General features: G+C 47.1%; 1 protein-coding gene across 13 annotated transcripts in view; it reads right to left on the reverse strand.

Annotated features, from left to right (window-relative positions):
- Positions 1-232: 232 nt before the first annotated feature.
- THOC5 (THO complex subunit 5) overlaps positions 233-22,158 on the reverse strand; it is a 29,561-nt gene continuing 7,635 nt past the window's right edge. For 5 of the 13 annotated variants that reach the window (XM_081037958.1, XM_081037961.1, XM_081037962.1 and 2 more), the window contains 15 exons: positions 21,121-21,235; positions 17,948-18,080; positions 17,225-17,257; positions 15,802-15,879; positions 15,099-15,139; positions 14,757-14,856; positions 13,217-13,325; positions 9,160-9,261; positions 8,481-8,577; positions 7,787-7,901; positions 6,408-6,511; positions 6,176-6,263; positions 3,893-4,008; positions 3,037-3,227; positions 233-435 (listed from right to left, as the gene is read on the reverse strand). In XM_081037958.1, the coding sequence (XP_080894084.1) occupies positions 372-435; positions 3,037-3,227; positions 3,893-4,008; positions 6,176-6,263; positions 6,408-6,511; positions 7,787-7,901; positions 8,481-8,577; positions 9,160-9,261; positions 13,217-13,325; positions 14,757-14,856; positions 15,099-15,139; positions 15,802-15,879; positions 17,225-17,257; positions 17,948-18,080; positions 21,121-21,235 (1,486 nt within the window). In that variant the 3' untranslated portion in view covers positions 233-371. Of the gene's footprint in view, positions 436-3,036; positions 3,228-3,892; positions 4,009-4,497; positions 4,635-6,175; positions 6,264-6,407; positions 6,512-7,786; positions 7,902-8,480; positions 8,578-9,159; positions 9,262-13,216; positions 13,326-14,756; positions 14,857-15,098; positions 15,140-15,801; positions 15,880-17,224; positions 17,258-17,947; positions 18,081-21,120; positions 21,236-22,158 lie in introns of those variants that run through there. The other 8 variants (XM_081037965.1, XM_081037959.1, XM_081037966.1 and 5 more) reach the window with 3 other exon arrangements.

Consider the following 22,158-nt stretch of genomic DNA (forward strand, 5'->3'; position numbering starts at 1 on the left):
GCAGGGACTTAGGATAATAGCAAGATGACAGGACCTCCCAGAGCAGAAACAAGGGAGGGGAGTGTGGACAAGATTCTGATTCTCTGTGGAATCAGAATCATTTGCACTCTGCTTTTCTTGGCCACCTAGAGAAAGCCTATTCACAAATGTTCTTTCATTCTGTGCTGTGGCTTCCACTTACCCTTCCAGACTGCAACGCCACCCCTTCTCCCAAAGGAGGCACAAGACAAAGGCCAGTAGTCAGGTGACACTTTAATAGGCTTGAAATAAAACACCTATCTTTGGAGACTACCGAGAGCCACATGTGGAGCAGGAGAAAGGAGAGGCACAGCACTTAGGACCCAGGCAGAAACACTAGGCCAATCGGGAGGTCAGCGATGGCTGAAGAATCCTTGAGGATGGTTATATTTAAACGGCTTTATCCTGTTGGGACCCCTAGAGAAACAGGAGAAGGGAGGTCAGTTAATACCATGGCCTTTGGGCTGATAGAATAAATTATGGTTATCCACACCATACTATATGCCTGTTTGGGGAAAAAAAGGAAGGTGTGAGAAAAGCAGACTGCAGAACAATATGTAAGGTGTGATACCGTTTTTGTACAAATGTTTTTGTATGCTTGCAAATGCATGAACACAGACTGGAAGGGCGCTTCTGGGAACAGGGCTTGGGCACCCTCACTTTTTAATGTTTTTACACTACTGTTCGTTGTTGTTTGTATGTTTAACAAAAATGTTTTATCTCTACAACTAAAAAAAATATTAAATCCTGTGCAGGGAGATTCCTACGCAGGTACGGTAGGAGTCTGGAGTCAGGGAGTGAAAAGAATCTGTGCTAAGTGCCTACGTCTTAGATGCTATTTCAATCATTTTATAGATTTTACAGATGGAGAAACAGGCTCAGGGAGGTAAAATTATCTGCCCAACATTATACCGTCAGAAAGCAGCAGAGACAAATTCAAAACCAGGCCTAACGCTAAAGCCTGTTGGCCACAGGCAGGCTGACAAGCATGGCCAAAGTCTCGATGGACCCTATGGAGCTTAGGTGCTTCAGCCATCATCCTGGGACCTCAAGCAGAACTTCACATGGGGTCCACAGTAACTGAGGTGCAGCTAAAGGGCCTCTTTTGTTCATCTGCCTGTGACTGACATTCAGTGGTAACCACTAAGTGACGCCCTGGATCTTAAGTCTGAGGAAGGGACAGTGGGAGGGAGGGCCGCTGGGTAGGTGTGTGTATGTAGGATTGTAGAGATGAGGGGAGCAATAAGGTTTTTATTCCAACACTAGTGCTACCACTTACTTAAGTGAGGGCTTATTCTGCCTGAACGTTACTTGGCACTTCACATGCTCCATCTGGTTTAATTTCATCCTCCCAACACCTGAGGTGGATACTGTTTTACTGAAGAGAAATCTGAAGCTCAGAGGGGCTACGGAGAAACTCCAACCACACAGGTAGGAGCAGCAATTTGAACCTAGGTCTTTCTGGCCCCAAAGCCTTTGCTCGTAACCGTGATGTCATATACCTCCCAGAAGGGCAGTCATCTAGGCAAGTCTAAGCACATGGCTGATGGAAAACCGACAGCCTGAAGGTACCCAGCCACTGGCGGAGGCAGACCTTAGGTCTTGTGCTGCCCAGCCCCTTGGCCTGATCCCAGTGGGTCAGCTGGACCAAGCCAAGAACTTCACATCACACATCTCACCAGTCATGCAGTTAACTGGGTCTAAGTAGCCAAAGGAGCACCTTCCCAGAATGCTCTGACAGAGGGGCTCAGACTGGGCAACATACAAAACGCTTCAGGAAATGGGTCCTTTGAGAACCATTAGGTAACAAAAAATAAACCCTGGTCGTGTCAGAGCTCCCAGCCTGGAAATGTGCTACAACAGGCTGGGAGGGTGGGAAGAGCTGAGATCTCACACAGACCCACTAAGGAGAACCAGTCCTAGAAGGCGCCAACACCTAGCCGCCAGCGCTGCCTCCCAGCAGCCACTAGGGGAAGGGAGCTGGTATCGTCAGAGAGCATGAGAGAGCACCAGGCCAGCTGTGGTGCCAGTTGGAGGAGGGAGGATGCTGGGCAGCTTCTAGGGGCTGGGACTGGCTGTCTGAGAAGGTGAGGGGCAGGTAAGGCACCTCTTAGACCGACCAGGAACAGGGGGGTGTACCAATTAGAAACAGATCATAGCCCTTCCCTCTTCTCAGACACCATTCCTCTCCAAACCCTTGTCCAGATCGGAAGGGATGCCTGAGCAATGTACACTCTGGAGTTTTAGAACTGGCCCTCTAAGAACAGGAGTTAGGGAATGAAAGAGAAAGAGAGGACCAAAGTGAAAAGAAAAGTAGCTAGAAGTACTGTGAATGCAGACACGCTAAATACCTAACTGCCAGGACTTGTTGGCATTTCTTGAGTCCCTGACTATGCTGGGAACCATTCTGGAAGCTTTACATAAATTATCTAATTCATCATACGCTAGAAAGTAATACTTTCAACTTCAGCCTTTAGGAAATAGGTTCAAAGCTGAACTGAAGTGCCTCTTCCCAGAGGTCACACAGCAAAGCAGAGATCTGCACGTGTGCACGTCTTACTCCAGGGCTGTGTCCCTCTGTTAACTCCCGATTGCCTAAAGCTGCGGTTCTCATAGATGTGTGAGCACCCTAGGAAGAGTATAGCAGATTCTGGGGACTGGTGGGGACACAGATAGTTTAAAAAGCTTATTTGGATAGTAAAAAGCAAAACCTATGGTTTTCCACAGAAAGTAAAATTCAGCCAAATCCCCTTGGTTCATGGTCCGGTGTTGCTCCCTTAGCGAGTGGCTCATGTTTGGGGTTTGTTTGTGAAGAACAGTTGAACCAGGCTGATAGGAAGTAGGCTGCAGGGCAAGTCTCAGGAAGGAGAAATCCACAGCAAGTTTTAATTTCCTCTGTCAACAGAGGTAAGTATACCTGGGAACATGCACGCCCTCTCTATGCCAGGCTCTGATCTCTGCCCCAAGTCCCGGAGAGGCAGGGCTGGAGGTCCCAAAGGCTCCCACCCCTCTCCTCACCTGAAGAGCCGCAGACACATCTTCTCCTGGGGAAATTCCTTGGGCCCCTCCACGCTGTCATCATGGCTCTCGGTCTCTAGGTAGACGTCCAACAGCACACATAGGCGCTGCAGCTGGTTGGTCAAGAGCTGATGGCTGGGCCGGGGGCCGCACAACTCCTTATAGCACACGTTGACCTCGCTCTCCATGGCCTACAGGTGGGAAAGCCAGAAACTCAGCACGACCTTCTAACTGCTGGGTCTGATGGCTCCACAAGAACTGGGCCTCTGCAGCTGGGCCACACCACATCAAGCCCGGCTGGTCTGTCCTGAGGTTTCCTCTCCTTAAGACACCGGGAGTCTTCCTGAGTCTGACCCATAACTTTCCCTGCCATGCACACCCACAGTCAAGAAGATGGAGACGTGTAGAGAAGGAATCTCAAGATGAGATCCAAGTCAGAAGGTATTAGGGTTAAATATGGCTCCATAGCCATAGGGCTGCTACAGCATCAACGGACGTAACAAAAATTATAGCTGCAAAGATCTCTCACATCACCTCATTCCAGCACTTCTAGGCGTCTGAGTTAATTCACATTTCCACAGAAGACCAAGCCTATGCCTTTCAAGGAAGGTATTTATATTCTTTCTATTTTATAAATGGGATGAAACCTATGGACCCCAAGCTAAGTAAGTGGTTGAGATAGGTCTAGGCTCTTTACTACAACATGCAGCCTCCAGGAGTCTACAAATCCTGGCAGGACTCTCTGTTCTGGGAATGACACCAGTGCCCAAGCCCTCAGCTGCGACAGGTTCTGCCACTGTCCACCTCCCCAAAGGGGCTCTCCCTGGTCCTCTTGTCACTCCCAGCAGGGCCTTACCCGAATATTGTCATCATTGCTGTTGGTTTTCTCCCCTTTCCAGTTTAGACAGAGCTGGAAAATGGGTGGGATGGAGGAGTAGCCGGGGTTCAGCACCACGGCAGCCTGGAGTTTGGCTGGGAAGGGAGGGGAAACAGGGAGAAATCAGTTCTGAGACCCAGCCTGACAGCTATGCACTCTCCTGATTGCACCCCTGAACCTACCTAGCTCGGAGGTCTCATATTAATCCGAGTACTGCAAAGCCCATTCTGGTACTAAACTAACTTCTAGAATCTCCGAAGTGAAACTGCCAAGTTGCAGACCATGAGGTCCTGTGACTCTGGTCCCTCCAAGGAGGCAGAGGTGTATGGACTCCCCCGAGTCTGGTCCACATTGGGTTTGCCCAAGAGTTCTATGTGCTCCTTTGACAGACATTTGTTTTAACTGGCATTTCTTTATTTGCTGGCAAGTTAAGGATTTTCCCATGTGAAGACTTACTGTCTGTTTTCGCTTTCCAACAATATTGTGTATTAGCTGTTACATCAAATATATTTTCTCTATCCTGTTCCTTTCATTTTTAAATATTTTACGTGAAACTTAATAGCCAACATTTATTGAGTACTTACTGCATTTCCAAGCACTGTGCTGAGACCTCTATGAACATTTTACTTCATCCTGACAGTGATGGGTTCTATTATTATCAGCTCCATTTTACATATGCGGAAACTGAGGCTCTGACAGAAAATTCCTTAATATCAAACAGCTGCAAAGCAACAGTGCTGAGTTTAACCCAAACTGCCTGATGTCAAAGCTGTGTTCATACATAATTATTAAATGAAATATTTGTATTTTTTAACATATTCATTTTTTTCTCTGGTGACCATTTTTGCCTTTTTCAATAGGATGGCATTTATCTTCTCCACCAATTGGCTAAGTGTGCCATTCTTGTTTCACTATTTATGGGGGAGAAAAAGAACTCTCGGATCCTCCAGTAATTCAAATAACAGCAGACAAGAGAGTACAGGTTAAGACAATTGTTTCCCGACAGTCACGACAACACTTATTACAAAGTGACTTCTTTCTCTACTATTGTGTTGCTTCTGTCATAACAGTCTGCATATATTTCTGGATTTATCTCTGCTCACCAATTTTTTGCTTTTAATCTATGCTATGTAAAGTTTTCAAACTGATCTACTGTAAAATGACTTAAAGATTTTATATATGTTTATATATATATATATAAAATTTGGAATTGGTGCCATATTTAAATTTCCCTCTTAATTTTTCAAATACGATAGTGTGTCTAATGAAAATTTTAATTATTATTCATGTGTGAATCTAGAATACTTATTATCTTTCTAAGCTTTCATCTCCTCAATCAGGAAGCAGAAGTGATGTCTTCCAATGACTTCTCTTGGGACTTTATACACTTCTTGGACTGCATATTTTGTGCCCTTTCAAAACAGTACTCTATGGTGTTTAGGGATGAGGTAAAAGTATTTTTTAAAAGGGGAGAGGATGGGAAGCAAATGCACAAATTCCAAATAGTAGTCACCTATCATGAGGGAGAGAATGAAATGGGATTGCAGGCCTCAACTATCTGTGAAATATTTGATTTCTTCAGAATATTTTTAAAAACACACAAAGAAGGGAAGAAATTGAGGGTAGAAAAATTCTAACAAAGAGTACCACCTTTCCTTACATTTCTGCACTATCTTAAACCTGCAGACAATGCCCTCGGCTCTGTGGCCACAGCACCAAGCCCCAGGGCTCAGCTCCTGTGATCAGTGCCAGGTGTGCTGAGGTTGAGGCCAGACAACAGGACCACAGGGAACATCTGGGTGGCTCCAGCAAAGCCCTGGTGAATCAGATGCTACGACAGCTGTGCAGAATCACAGCTTTCCATGCCTCCAAAATGAGTGCAGAAACTGCAGAAGGGGCAAGGTTGTGCCACCCTATGAACTGGTGGAAGAATAGGTGTCTGAGTCTAGAGGGTGGGAAAGCCAAGGGCTAAGAGCTCAGGCTCAGAGGTCAGACTCAAGTTTGTGACTGAGTCTTCATTCCCTCGCCTATAAAATGGGAATATTACCATCCCAGGGCTGTCATGAGGATAAAAGGAGATAAAGCACACATGTGGCTTCATTGCAGGATGAGTCCTTGCTGAACAGTGGCTCTCACAATCATTACTATTTGCTAAGTCCCCCCAGCAGGATTCCAGGATTTTTCACTTCCTTTGGGCAACTCCCAGGAATATTTTATTCTTAGTAGCTCCCCTTGCCTAGAACCACCAGGATCAGCAATTACCTGTGCCCCTTTCCACGAGTGCCATGTAGTAGAGATTGGTGTCCCCAGCCAGTCCCGCCTCCGCAATGTCTTTGGTGAAATGCAGCTCCTAGAAGTCACCAGAGACAAGAAGTGACCTGCTAGCTCCACCAGTCAAATCTCCTGCCCTTCTGGTGGAGGGGCAGAAGCTGAAAGGTGAGGTGGGCCTGTAGTCCCTGGGCCAGCAATGATGACCTGTCACCCATCTACCTACCATGTAATCGTCGTGGGCAATTGTCACCCACTTCACCAGGCGAGAGACAACCTTTGCAGGGAAGAGGTACTGGCAATCACTGGTAACTGGTACAATGCCATGTTCTAAAAGAGAGCAAGACGGGTGGTGTCACTGGTAGAAATCAGGTGCCACAGCTAGGTAACTGGCATCCTCTGGAGGGCTCAAGTGGCTCTGTCAGCTGTTCAGGTATACCCGGCACTCAGGAGGTGCCCAGGTGACGTGCCAGGAATGTAGGCACACCAATCTGACCTTCACCCAGTGCTATATGCTTGTAGCCAGACCTAGCACCAGCCTTCACGGTGCTTTATCCTTAATGCAAATGATGGTCAGCAAATCAAAACCCCCTGGCAGCTAGAACCTGGGACAGTGCCTCTGCAGCAGTGACTGTTAATTAGATCCAATAGCCGAGAGGGCTGTTTTCACAGCTGACCTTGATGGAGGAAATGACTAAAGTGTTCTGTGTCAGTTCCTCTAAGGGAGAAGAGCTAGAAAACTGCTCCAGGGTAAATTTCTGCTGGCATTCAATAAACAAATATGCCAACACAGTAAGTGTTGTCCAGGATGACAATCATCCAACCTTGAGACAAAATTAATTCAGCAATGCTGATGGGGAGCAAGGCCCGATGGACAAGCAATGCTGCCCTGGAGAGATCAAGGTCCAGGTGGAGCCAGAGAACTGAACCAGAGAGGTAGGGTCTCCAGATGGGTCTTAGAAATCCAGTGCGCCTTCCCTGACAGTGACTCTTAGATCAGAAATAACTTAACCGTTACTACTCCGAAAATGCCTTGTACGTAGTAAGCCGTTGACAAATCTTTACTGAATGAATAAATGAAAATAAGCCCTCATAGGGCCACCATCTTGGTCAACGGCTCATCAGAATCGCCTGGGAGCTTATGAAACACAGAGGGGTTCAGCCTCATCCTGGAGGGTGTTAGCTCAGGTCTCAGGGTAGGAAAGGGGGGTGGATCCCTGGAAAGCTGTGTTCAAATAAGCTGAAGGTAAACTTCATAAAGGATGAACTGGACTTCTACTAAGTATCTGTAGAAAGCACACCAAAGTCTGACATGCACTAACTTAGGAGGAGCTGCTCCTGACCAATGCACACACTTGTGCCACCCAGAAGGCTTTGGGCCTCCTCTGTGAACTGGGACAGCCCTGATGGGACCTCAGATCTCTGCATGGATGGGCCTGCAGCTCTCCCCAGCAGCCCTACCAACACCTCTGCTCAGCAAGAGCCACGAATCCAGCCCTCTTTGATTTGTTGTCAGGATTGAAGACATCTGAGTGAAGGACTAAGTCATTTTTGTCCCTGTGTTGTCCCAATGGCTCTCAAGTCACAGCCCTAACAGCAGCTTACCCAGGGATGCAAACTGTTTGTGGAGGGCCAGGCGGGACTGCACCCTGGTCTTCAGCAGTTTCATGGTGGTCTCCATGTGGCTGGAGCTCAGTGAGTGGTCAGCAGTCACCGTGTGCTGTGGATGACAGCAAGTGTCACACCTGAGTGCTCCTCGTCCCCTCCTCCAGGCACTGCCTCTCTCCTAGGACCTGCCTGCCTGTGGCAGCCGAGAACACCATGCCGAGGGAGGCACCTTATGGGAATGGCAGGGTTTACTTGCTATGACAGGCCAGACACTGAGTCCCAGCAGGAACAATACAAGCTGCTGGGTTCTTCAGAGGCTGTGGCCAGTTCGAGAAAATAAGGGCTTCTGTTAAGATGCCAGATCCCCTGGGGTTCTGCTTACACTTCACTTTTGGCCTCTTTGGGCACAAAACTGAGGGGTGGCAGAACCTAGAGTTGTGCTGCACCCACAGCAAGGACCCAAATTACTTTGATCTAGAGGGTTACTAGACTCAGAGAGAAGGCAAAATGTATATAAACACTTTAGACTTCGGACATTTTAGGGTCCTGAGTGAAAGGAGGACAGAGCATATAGTCCTGAGCGAAAGCATTCTGCTATTTTAAAGCTTTCAAAGGCCATCAGAAACCTTTCTGGGGTCTGTTTGGGGGGAGAGGAAGTAGAGCTCCAAGAAGACTAGATCAGTGTACACACCTGGGGCTGCTCTTTTGGGAAGTGGAGGCCACCCAGCTTCTGTACCCACAGATAGGGGTGACCCAACTCAAGTACATAGTCTCTCAAAGTCAGGATGCTGCAGAAAAGAACACAGAATAAAGTGATTTTATCAGTCCTTTCTGCAGTGGTCCCAGGATATAGCCTTCCTCCCATCCCCCACACAGGCCCGTCCCACAGGCTCAGCCATGCTCACAGCCATGCTTCCAGCAAACTCTCTGGACTTCATTGGTTCCCTATGAATTTTACCTCTCCCATGTTCACTTTTTCCCCCCCCTGACTTCCTTCCACTCATAAGCAAATCTCAATAAAAAGTCGGTGCATTTGACTTATTCACCAGTCTACCAATTTATAAAATATTTAAAATTTTTTTAATCCTCAGAGAAGTAAAATGTAAAACATTTTGATTATATCACGTGTTCTTACCATGTTCCCCAAGTTTTGATATTTTCACCCTTTCCCACCTACCCATCCATGACCTCCATTTGCCTTGTAAGCAGGAAAGGGCATGTGTCCCCTATTCGCAACATAGCAGTCCCTCTACCCCACCCACGGTCCCCTCTGCCCTCTGAGAGGCCACTGGCCTTACAAGGTCTCCGGCCTTGGGCTTGAGCCACCAGAGAAACTCAGAAGCAGAGAGAAAGAAACACTGCTGACTCACCCAACTTTATCAAACTGGTACTGATTGGCTGGATTTGGAGTTTTCTTTCCATGATCCCCAGGATACAAACAGCTCAGGACTGAGTCAGGAGACAGCAAGTCACTGAAAGGGAGAAGATGCAGTGAGAAGGCAGGCCGGTACCTTGCTTCGAGGCAGACTGGGGCACTCGGGGATGGGAATGCTGCCTCTCACTGACGACCAATGCCACGAGTTACTGCTTCCTGTGGGCCAGACCCTTTATACACTTGAGGTCATTAGATTTTCATAACCCTGTGAGGTAGAGAGTACTATCATTTCCATTTTATGGAGGAGAAACTTTGAAAGATATGGCTTGTCCAAAATCACACTGCTAGTAAGTGCGGGAGCTTGGGATTTGCAGTGTCTAATCAAAGTCAGTAGTACCCTTAACCACCAAATTAAAAAAAATACCTGTCCCTTCAAGAATTGTAGGTGGCCAGGGCCTTATCTCAGGGGAACAAAGCCCTGTGACACTGGAAATAGATATAACAGTAATTTCATAGAGATGCCTTTCTATGCCAGAAGGAACAAGTGTGCAGCTTTAGTGCTGTGTCTATCTCACTCTGACCAAATTTCATGCTACTCACAGATAAAGGTCCCCTTTATCGTCCCAGAAAAAGACATTATCACATGCACTGGAGACAAAGTGACCCAATACCATAAGCAGATAGACAGCGACGCCACTGCCACCCACCTGGAATGGTTAGGGCACAGCCTGTAATTAAACGTGAGAAGCAGAGAAGAGATTTGCGGGGGTGGGGGGGGGAGCGGGGTATAATATAATGGAGTAATCTGATCACAAAGGACAACAGGGGCCATTGTTTCCCTCAACAAGCACAGGGTTCTCCTTCATCTTTTCAGGGACAGCATCCAGAGCAACTCAGGCAGAAGGGCTGGTCCTGCTGTGCTGAGCCCCAGGCATGCCTTCAGGACTTAACACTGGGGCACTGGTAGCTTCTGGCTCTTCACTGTTCTCTGTCTCTCTGAGTCTGTCTGCCCCCCACAGTGAAGGGTCTGCCCCTTTCACTGCTTCCCATGGAAAACTGGCTAGAAAATAAACAAGAATTCCTAATCTTTTGGCCAATGTTTACAGACTATTACTACATAATAGAAGGAATCAACTGAAATAAAACAGAACAGCTAAAACTGCACATGATAAGGGTTTCCAATTGACAAAACCTAATGGGAAAATCAAATCTTCTTGACAAAACTTACATCTGTAATATGTGGCTCAGGACAACTGAATTTGGTAAAAATAATAGACATAAAAGGGGAAGCTATATATAAAAATACAACACCAAGGGTGGCCAGATGGCTCAGTGGGTTGGAGCGCGAGCTCTGAATGACAGGGTTGCTGGTTCGATTCCCACATAGGCCAGTAAGCTGCCCTCCACAACTAGACTGAAGGCAACAAACTGCCGCTGAGCTTCCGTAGGGGGGCTGGATGGCTCTTGGTTGGAGTGCGAGCTCTCAACAACAAGGTTGCCGGTTCAATTCCGGCATGGGATGACAGCGACTGGGCTTGGAGCTGAGCTGCGCCCTCCACAACTAGATTGAAAGACAACGACTTGGAGCTGATGGGCCCTGGAGAAACACACTGTTCCCCAACATTCCCTTCCCCCGCAAAAAAGGAAATACAACACCCCACCCAAAATTATTCTATTAGCCAAATCTTTGCTATAAAATTTTAATGGAAAAGAAAGGATTGAAAAAACAAAACAAAAAAACACCTCAGTAAAATGGAGATCATTTTGGATAATATGGAGCCTTAATGGAGATCATTCTGGATAATAATTTCTTAAGGAAAAATCAACAAGGTTGGCATAGTTCTGATTAAAAAGTATGCATTACAAACATTAATTTCCTAATGAATAGATCCTGGCAAGTCATCGACATTGCAAACATCACAAATACAGAGACAGCCCGTCTCCAGACAGAAGTACTCAACATGTGTGACGCAGTCCCTGCCCTTCCATCACCCTCCAAAAAAATCAAAATGGAATCTGATCAAGCCTCGAAATCTAACAATGAACAGAAATACAGGGGGAAGGAGTGACTCATTCAATTGTACGGTAGGGATGCAATCATCAAAATCTCATTCTTGGGGACCTACCGAGCAAACAACACACTTTCTCAGCAAATAAAAGAAAGAAAAAATTGCAGGCACATTCAGATGAAAAGATGCTTGAGAGAAGCTTCACCCAATTGCAACATATAGCTATCCCAAGTCAAATTCCAAACTGTAAAAAGAAAACAGAAGTAACAAAAAACACATATGAGAAAATCAGGGAAATTTGAACTCGGACTGGCTACTGGATAACATTAAGGAATTAGTGTAATAATGTGATTATATTGAATAAAAGCATCCCTACGTTTTAGTAGATAAATAAAACCATAAACCAGGCTGGTGTCTCCAGGGGACAAAGCAGCCTGTACTTGAGCAAAGGCCTCTGGGCTGGGAGTCTGGAGCTCTAGGCCCAGGGCTTCTTCCATGGTCATATGGCTCCCTGGACCTCGGTTTCTCCATCTATACAACAGAGGGATGAGCTAGGCAACACCTGAAGGCCCATAAAGATCCAATCCTGGTTTCAGAGTGGTGTTTCCTTTTGAGTCTCCTCCCATATGACAGTACTGTACCAATGACAGTACAGTGGTGCGCAGGCCTATTTCCTCACCTGGTACAGCTACTGTGAGAGTTCAACAAGTTGATGATAAACACAGCTGTCATTTACCAAGTGCTTCACTTACGCTAAGCATTTGACCTGCCTCTTCACAAGCTCCCTGGACAGGGATATTACAATGAACAACCACAGAATGAGGAAACAGACTCAGAAGCCAGGAAACTCGACAACAGGTACACGCAGAGCTGTACGTGGCAGACCTGAGACTGGCCAGAGCTCCTCAGCAGGCAGCAGTACTATCCGCATCGCTGCACATGCACAGCTGAGAGGAGATAAGAGTTAAGCATGCACTAAGGCCAGCCTGAAACCCTGTCATTAGCAGGCAGAGCACCTGAGACATGAGCAAGCAGAATGCTCATGACAAGGAGGTCCATCCTGACCAGGCCCTCACAGAGCCCCAGAGCTGCTCACTGGACCGAGAGCTCAGGTTGAGCAGTGTAACCGTGTGTTCTAAAGAAGCCAGCCAGCCTTGGGCTCCCTCTGCTGGGGTCATGTGGGTGGGAATGGGGTCGATTTTATCCAGAGTGCCCCCGGGGGTCAAACAACACTCAAGCACAGGGACCAAAGTAGTAGCCCGAAGGGGGCATGGACTATAAACACAGGGTAGAAAACCCAGGACACCACCAGGCACCAGATCTGTGCCTCCTTCGGTGGTCCTTCTACAGCTGACACAATGACTCCACGGGACTAGGTAAGAGCAGGGGCAGGAGCGCCAGGCCAAGGCAGTGCTCTTGTAAGTGGGCCTATTCCACCTTACAGGCCTTTTGGCCCTCCTCCCTCCTTCTGCTTCTGGATGTGGAACCAGACTGCCGTGGTCAGGGGCTTCCTGGGGATGTTCAACCTATGGCTGTCACTGTGCTTCTGTTTACCCTCCTCAAAACCCCCGCAGGGATCCACCACAGGCCTCCTCGCACTGCCCAGATAAGGACAACCTGGGATTGAGCTGGAAACCCAAATCCCAGCACCCTGAGATAGAAAGAGAAAAGGAAAACAAGGAGCAGCCTACATTTGTCCACCTGATAATGTCTGCCAACTCTCATTTTCACATGCACGCTCTTTCCACACTGGATGTAAAGAGCTGGTATTCAGCCCCAGCTACTCAAATTCCAATACACTGCAGTCACTTTTATCCTCTGCTGTGGTCAGAGGACTTCACCAATTCAAGTCCATGAGCGCTTTGTAAGAAAAATACCAGCGATGTGCCAGGACTTCTAGGCCATGTGGCCCTAATGACGGACGTCAATGTAGCCATGCACCTCTTCAGAGCCAGACAAGGATGAAACCGAGAGTGGCCCGTCACCAAGGTTCTCGTCACTCCCCCCTCCCTCAGCCCACTCCCTGTGGCGCCTGCCCTATACCCTGCACTGATGGGGGTGATCAGCTCCGTGGCGGTTGTCACTTTGGCTTTTACTGTCATGATGTTGAGGTTCATGAGATAGTAGAAGGTCAGGTGAAGCACACTGTCATCTGGAGGGGGAGGAAGGAAAGAAGAGATCATTTACGAGTTAAACATGAGAGCAGAGTCAATAGTGACATAGAAAGGAAAGTCAATGAGGCTCTTAAGATCCTTTATTATAAAAACAAAAACTCAGGGGCAATTTAACGTTGAGGAAAAAAAGCAGAGCTTCTACAAATTCTTTGCTATTCCTCCCTCCAAAAGGGGAAGCTTTATTTCCCTCCCGATGAGTGTGGGCTGGACTTAGAGACTCTGCTTCTAAAAAATACAATATGGAAAGGGAGTGATCCAGTGACCACCAAGAAGACTCCAGGCTCACATCACCAGTAATAAGACACAGTGATACCATGTACCCCATATCACGTGACGAGGAAAGCACATCTATGGTCTTCCTCCCCCAAATCCACAACCTCAGTCTAATCAGGAGAAAACACCAGACAAGGCCAAAGTGAGAGTTCTCCTACATAATAGACCTTGTCTTCAGAAGTGCCAAGGTCATGAAAGACAAGCAAAGAAGGGGGAACTGTCAATGTCACTGTCTGGAGGAGACTAAGGAGCATGAGGACTAAATGCAATAGGCGATCTTGGAACAGAAAAAGGACATTACAGGAAACACCAGGGAAATCTGAATAAATCCTGCAGTTTAGTTCATAGTGTCATATCAATAAAATCAACATTGGCTTTGATAACTATACTATGGTTAAATAAGATGTTGACATTAGGGGAAGCTGGGTGAAAAGCATATGACAATGTGTACCGCTGTACTATCCCTGCATTATCACTGCAACTCTTCTGAGTCAAAAATTATCTCAAAATAAAAATTTATTTGAAGGCAAAGAAAAGACCAGTGTGTAGAGTATGTTTCCATTTGTATAAAAGATAAAAGGAGGAGGAGATAAATATACACTTGTATAAAAGCTTCTAAATGCATAGAATATGTTTCTAGAAAATATGTAAAAAACTTGTCTCAACAGTTGACCAGAGTCTGGGAGTCGGGATGAGAGGCAAACTTACATTTGACTGTGAACACTCATACTGCTTAATGCTTTATCACGTGCTCCTTTATCCATACCAAACCGACTTTAAAATATATATTCTCTGCAGAACACAGTCCTACTTGCATGGTGATTAAATTAGGCATGTTGGTCATATTACTCCAAACCTGCATACTCTTGCAACTTGTTCTGTGGATCTGACTTGGAAAATTCAAAAAGGTATAGTTTTATCAAGCATTCCTTACGTATCTAGTTTTGTTGCTCTGTTGTTGTGGTCAACTAAGGGGGGAAAAAATCAAATGAACTCCATGCAAAACAATGAGGATAAACAGAGAAATATGAAACCAGAATCTTTTCTTAGGCAACGAGGCCTCTGGCTTGCTGGACCCTGTGCAGCTGGCTGAACTCATAGGTGCCATGAGATCTACAGAACAAGGGGGTCCAGACCTTTGCACTTCAGGTCCAACATGACGGACAGCGGGTGCCTCTTCAGCATCTCTTTGCGCTTGTCATCCAACTGAACGCCCAGCGTGGGTCGCCGGCGTTTCTGGACAACAGAAAGAACGGAGCTGATGAGTACTGGTCGTACAGACCTCTCCCTTCTTTTTCCTACCAGCAGGGCCTCAGCACTACTGCCTGAGACCTGCTGTTTCCGCTCTCTAGCTGCCAGGCTCCCAGCAGCCCTTTCTCTCGAACCCCTTTCTTCTGCTTCTAGGGTAGGTGGCACCTGCCAAGCAGCAGGCCCCAGTGCAGCTGCCTGGTACCCCCACAAGAGGAAGGGGCTCTCACCGTGGTCTGCTCCTCCTCAGCGTCCGAGTCGCTCTCATCATCTGCAGCCACAGAGAGAAGGCATCTATAGGTGAGGGGTCCCCAAGTCTCCTAAAAGAGCCTCAACACATGGGGTATAAAGGGACCCAGACTCTGTCGCTTGTAAACAGGTTTCTTTAGGATGAACAATAATCTGCTGCTTCTTATTCAGTATAGAAAACATGGTGATGCAAGAAAAAAAGACAAGAGAAATGACCTATAACCCCACCACCCGTCTTTTAAACTCGTCCTATGGGTCACAAGCCCCTCCACTGGTGGTGCTGGTGGTGATAACAATAAGGATAATACAAACAACAGCAGCAGCTCACATAATTGGAGGGGTTGCTATGCGCCAAGGATGATGCTAAGGGCTTTGCCTGTAGGATCTCGTTTCATCCACATCATAATTCTACGTGAGATGCTACTATCCTGTTTTGACAGGTGAGTAAACTGAGGCCCAGAAATGTTAAAGAGTTTTCCTGGGATCGGTGAGCTAGTGAGTGGCAAGGCCGACATCCAAAGGCAGTGCTTTCCCTGTCTACCACTGCGCATTTAGACATTCAAGTCAAGCTTCCTGAGACATATGATCAGTGCAGCTAGGACCAGCACTGTCCTTGGAGGCGGATTTGGTGTCCCTGGAACTAGCTACGGAAGCCTGGGGGCAGGATGCCAACCACCACGTTACCTTGGGAGTCCTCAGGAGGCTTAAACAGAGCCTTGGCTTCATCCACACTGCCTTCAATCGCCACAGACAACGTCTTATCTGGGAGCAAGAAAAAGCTTCGTATGACAGCTGCTGAGGAAAGGAGCTAAGCTACACAAGCAGGCCAGCTCTGGGACTGCATTTCTTCTGCCTTTGTCACACCTCCTTACTGCCTGGGGGTGGGAGAGCAAAAGCCCTTTCTCCAGATGAAGAGGAACAAGGTAGGAAACTTAAGTCTTTTTTGTATCATTAACTGAGAACAAAGAACCCAAAGTGCAGATTCCTGGACAAGTATCACCTGAGACTAGTGGTAAACGTCTCTGTTTTCAGGTTTACACCTGAAGGCACAGAAACCCCAACCTAGGGCCTAAAGCTACGTGGCACTCTCCTGCCAGCTGCCTTAAAGGTTCTCATGCAGAAGCCCATGAACTGTCGACATCCCAGAAACGACGACTCTCATCTGAGTAAGTGGTTATTCTCTATTCCACACTATACCAAGCACCTGGCTGGCACTGTCACATTTAAGTGGGAGGCAGGAGGCCAGTGGGCAGGAACTCGGACCCTGCAGTCCAGACCGAGGCCCGAGGCCCTGCCCCACCAATTCCCAAACATGTGACTGGAAAAGTATGTCACAGCTCTGAGCCCGCGTTTCTGCATCTATGAAATTGGAATGTAACAAATGACAGCTGCCCGGAGGAATGGTGAGATAACAATGCTTATAATGAATGAGCTAATCCTTCTAATTTTAATCATAAAATAATTTTTAAAAATTTTAATCTTCACAACAACCCTATAGGAGCAATGCTATTATTATAGCCATTTACAGATGAGAAAATTAAGGCTCTGAGAAGTTTGATACAATAGCCAGGAAATAGATAAGCTAGATCTATTCAACTTGAGCGTGGCGTCAAGCTCAGGTCTATTCAAGACCAGGTCTATTCAACTTGAGTTTGGCATTCCAAGTACGAAGCTAAGAGACCAGCTCCATGCACCAGGTCTGACAGCTTCCAGAGTGATGCCTGGGCCTGCCTTGGTGGAACTCCGTGGGTCTCATGCTGGGAGGTCAGACAGGCCACCACCCCTCGTGCTCCATTCAAAGGAGTATACAGATTACAGATAGTCACAAGAGCCTGAAACGGTTTGCCCAACTGCACTAAGGAGGGAAGGTGAACTTCCCCCAAGTGGCAGGCCACTGAGATAATATTGGCCAATATTGGCCAGGTGGCCAACCACTGGTCTCTCTCTGACAGCCCTGCATGAGCCATCATCACACCTCACCCAAATGAGCTAACTGTCCCCATCCACCACTGGCAAACTTTAGAGTGATTTAATCCTGAAATTCTACAATAAAATGGGAATGGAAACTGGTTGGGGTTTAATCACAAAAGAAAGGAATATTACTCACCCTGTCTAGGGGGCTGGGAGGATTTCATATGAGCTGATGATGGAAACAGGAGGGAGAACAGAACAAAGGGGAGGGAGAGGACCCGGAAGACACAAGAAGAGAGACAGTAAGGTGTCGGTGTCTACGGCTGGAGGAGAGGCATGCACTGGTGCCACATCTGTCTGTCTGAGGCTGTGGGGTGGGCTGGGGTTGAGAAAGAAAAGTTGAGGGGCTGAGTGAAAGCTGCAGTCGGGCGAGAGGCAGCGTCTTCAAAAACTTCTCAAAACCCTAGTAAAGGGCTGCCCTTATGCTTAATGAGGACACATCTTCTCAGTGGGTCATTCACCATAATGACATGCAGCCTGTTTGGGGCCTGGGACATCCTGGGAGAGCTTGCTGGCACCTGTGTTTACCACGCCTTCTCTCTGAAGCAGAGCAAGAGGTGCCAATCCATCTGCCAAGTGTGCCTTGGGTTGCCTGGGCACTGCACCCAACGGCCAACCAGCCAGGCTCATCCAAGATTCAAAGCCAACCATTCTGAAATGCCCAGCAGGTTAGTCCAGCCTCAGGCCAGCTGATCAAAGCAGCCATGCTGAGTGGTGCAGAGGGGAGGCAGCATTTGTCACCTGAGGGCATCTCAGCAGGAACTGGGAGCTTTTCTTAGCAGGCAGTGCTTCCAAATGACTCAGTCAGCCATGGCTGCTGTGCCCACAGCCCCTCTTCCTCACCCGGCCCAATACTCACCACAGGCCTGCCCATAAGCAGTGGCCTGGACAAAGAGAACATAGAGGGGAGGCGGCAGGTGTCTGGCCGTCTCATACTGCTTGTGAGCCTGGTCAAACGGCATGAACAGGTACTCTTGCACCGGGAGGGAAGCCTGCATGCAACAAAAGAAGGATTTTTGTTTTCCCGTTTCAGGTAGTCCAGGTATGACCACGTAGCCACTTAGTTACCCTGTATAGTTTATTTTTATTATGAAAGCGATACATAGTACAAGCTAACAGAACTAACGTGGATAAAAGGTCAATATAAAAAAATCGATTGCATTTCTTTATACCAAACAGTTGAGAAAATAAACTTAAAAAAAGACAGCATTTCCAATAGCATCAGGAAAACATCAAATACCTAAGAATCAATAAACGAAAGGTGCGTCAGCCTCTACACAAAGAGGAGTGAAAGATCTAAATGAATGGACACATATGCCATGGTAATGGCCTGGAAGACTCAATACTGTCCAGATGTCAATTCTCCTGAAAGTGATCTACAGATTCAATGCAATCCTAGTCTGAATCTAGCAGATAAAAATAGACTAGCTGATGGGGCAGCCGGTTGGGTCAGTGGTTAGAGTGAGGCGGGTGCTCGTAACACCAATGTCGCCGGTTCGATTCCCGCAGGGGCCAGTGAGCTGCGCCTTCCAGAACTAGATTGAGAACAATGATTTGACCTGGAGCTGATGGGTCCTGGAAAAACACACTGCTCCCCAATATTCCCCAATAAAAATTAAAACAAAAAAATAGACTGATTCTAAAATTTGCATGCAAGTGCAAAAGGCCAAGAATAACCAAGACACCCTGAAAAATAAAGTTGTAGGATTTTTACTACTGAGCATCGAGACTCCCCGCCCCCCCACTCCGGTTCAAGCCGCTGTTTCTCAGTCCAGTTGTGTAGGACACAGCTCCCTGGCCCATGCTGGTGTTATGAGCCTTGCGCTCCCCCTGGCTGAGGCAGTCGGTCACCGCGCTGGTCATTGGTCGGCCGCTCACAGCAGCTTTCGCCAGCTGCCAGCTGCTCATGCTGGCTGCTGGCCACTCACGCTGGCCGCTGGCCACCAACTGCTCCTGGCAGCACACAGTAGCCCATGGCAGCTCACGTCGACCTCCGGCTGCTAACGGCAGCCCAGCTCCAGGGAGAGCCATTGTTCATAATCTTAGCTGTAGAGGGTACAGCTCACTGGCCCAAGTGGAATTGAACCCGCGAGCTCGGTGTTAGGAACACTGCACTCCAACCACCTGAGCCACCAGGCCGGCCCCAAGACTTCTGATAAAGCTACAGTAAATAAGACAAAGTAATATTGGTGCATGGATAGATACCATAAAAAAAACCATTGATAATTAGGTAGTAAAATTAAGAACATCTGCTCATTAAAGGATACCATTACAAGAGGAAAGTCACAGAATGGGAAAGATGTGCAGAAGACTCATTTCCAGAAAATATAATATACTCCAAGCAATCCAACAGAAAAATGGGCAAAAGACTTGAATAGGCCCTTTTCTAAAGGGTTAATCCAAAAGCTAATCAGTATATAAAAGGTGCTGTGCTCACTAGTCCCAGGGAAAAGGAAATTAAACCCAAAAGCAACGCCCTCCAGAATGGCTACAATTAAGGAGACTGACAACATTAAGTGTCAGCAGGATGTGGAGCAATTAGAACTTCCACATGGTGCTGGAGGAAATTTTCTAAAGTCAGTACAATCACTTTAGAAAACTTTCACAGTCTTCCAAACCTAAATATATGCATGGCATATTTTTTAACAACTCTACCTTTTTGTTTCTATTTTCTTTCTGTTCCATTATGAAGTGCTCTGGGGAATCTCTCTCTTAACAATTCTAATTCTATGCCTAGAGTTCAAAGGAAGAAATGTAGATCCTGCCAAATTTCAGAAAAGGGCGTTTATAACTTCTCTAGGGTCCTTTTGCAAAGTTCCACCATGTTAACCACTTACCCTGCTTCATAAAACTAAGGATTTAGACCAAATCTGGCTTCACAAAGCAAACAGAATCAGGTCACCTATATAGAAAAACATTACATTTTATAGGTGAAGTGGGGATTTCTCACCCTAAGGTCTCTAATGGCTTTCAAATATAAGTTCTGTTCATTTATTTTTAAAGATTTTATTGGGGAAGGGAACAGGACATTATTGGGGAACAGTGTATATTTCCAGGACTTTTTATTGGGGAACAGTGTTGTGTTTTTCCCAGGCCTCTCATCAGCTCCATCCAAGTCAAGTTGTTGTCCTTTCAATCTTAGTTGTGGAGGGCGCATCTCAGCTCCAGGTCCAGTCGCCGTTGTTAGTTGCGGGGGGCGCAGCCCACCATCCCTTGAGGGAGTCGAACCGGCAACCTTGTGGTTGAGAGGACGCGCTCCAACCGAGCCATCCGGGAGCTCAGCGGCAGCTCCACTCAAGGTGCCGTGTTCAGTCTTAGTTGCAGGGGGTGCAGCCCACCATCCTTTGAGGGAGTTGAACCGGTAACCTTGTGGTTGAGAGCCCATGCTCCAACCAACTGAGCCATCTGGCCACCCCGGAACTCAGCGGCAGCTCATTGACTTCATTTTAGTTGCGGAGGGCGCAGCTCACTGGCCTATGTGGGAATCAAACCGGCAGCCCCGTTGCCCAGAGCCCGCGCTCTAACCAACTGAGCCACCCATCTGCCTGTTTTTTTTGTGATTTTTTTTGGTAAAGTTCTTTTCAAAGCAAGATCTGGCTGAGCACCTGGCCCTGAGGTACAGTCAGGGGGATCTAACAGATATCCATAGAAACATACTTAGACGCCTGGAGACTGTGGGCTGATGGAGACCACGTAGAGGGTAAACTAAACTTAAGAGTTCGCAAAAGTGTTTTACCCGGATGAGGCTCTGGGTGAAAAAAAAAATGTCCAGGTAAATGTGTGTATATATTCCTGAGCCCACCTGGGCAGCATTTCTTCCACCCAGGACACCACCTTATTATACCAGCTGGATAGGACGTTAGCCAGGACCATCTGTGCACTGTGCCCCAACACAGATTAGGATAACAGATAACAGACCTGACAAAACCCAAAGGGAGACATGGCTGCTAGTGGCCTCAAGTCAGCAAGATTTCACTGGTTCTTCAGGGACAGCAAAGCAAAAGGCTCGGGGAATAGGAGAGAGGCCCTCACCTGCATGATGCTGTTGAGACGGGGCTGGAGGCTGCTCAGGTACTCCTTCTTCACCTCAATCTCCTTAAGAATCTTCTCCTTGTTGGATAGGCACTCTCGGTACTTCTCTGCCAGCCTGTTGAGGAAGGACAGAGCACTGGTACTAGATGCTCTCCAGGGATATCCTGACGTGCCTGTTTACTGTCAGAATCCACCAAGTAACAGCAGTTGGGATGAACTAATGTTTACCAAGCACTTACTATGTGCCCGGCACTTTGAAAACTCTTTATAAGCATTATTGCATTCATTCCTATAAAAACATTGGAAGATCGGGACTCTTCTTATCCCCAAAGGAGGAAAGTAAGGCTCAGGGAGGTAGGTAATTTGCCCAGGGTCATCCAGCTAAGAGCAGGCACAGAGCTAGGCTTTAAATCCATGCCTGTCTGGCTCTGTCCATAACCACTAGGAAATACTGTGTTTCCCCGTAAATAAGACAGGGTCTCATATTTATTTTTGCTCCAAAAGACGCATTAGGGCTTATGTTCAGGGAATGTCATCCTGAAAAATCATGCTAGGGCTTATTTTCCGGTTAGGTCTTATTTTCAGGGAAACACAGTACCTGTGTCATCTCCTGCTCCATTTCTTGCTTCTAGAAGCAAGAGCCCAATTTTCACAAATGTAGTCCTAGCAGTTACAGGACTCAAAAGACTATAGACTGGCCTGAGTAGGGCAGGGTGGCGATGGATTCGGACCAGTGACACAGGATTGCAACACTCATGGGTTAGCCTGTGTCCAGGGCAAGTGGTGTACTGGACAGGGGGGGAGTGACGGACCAGCCTCATCTGCTAAAAAACTGACACCAATTCTCTATGAACCAGACTTAGTGCTTATCAAATGCATAACATGGACCAATGGCACAGAGTACATTCTATAACAGAAAAAGCATGGGGTAAAAACAGGTGCTTCTCCGACAGAAATTACAACAGGTATGCCAACCAAAAGCCCTAGAATTCTTGTACAAATATGAAAGAGAAAAAGTCTCCATAATGGAAGAGATGA

The sequence above is a fragment of the Rhinolophus hipposideros genome (assembly GCF_964194185.1).
Source record: "Rhinolophus hipposideros genome assembly, chromosome: 24".
Classification (NCBI taxonomy): Eukaryota; Metazoa; Chordata; class Mammalia; order Chiroptera; family Rhinolophidae; genus Rhinolophus; species Rhinolophus hipposideros.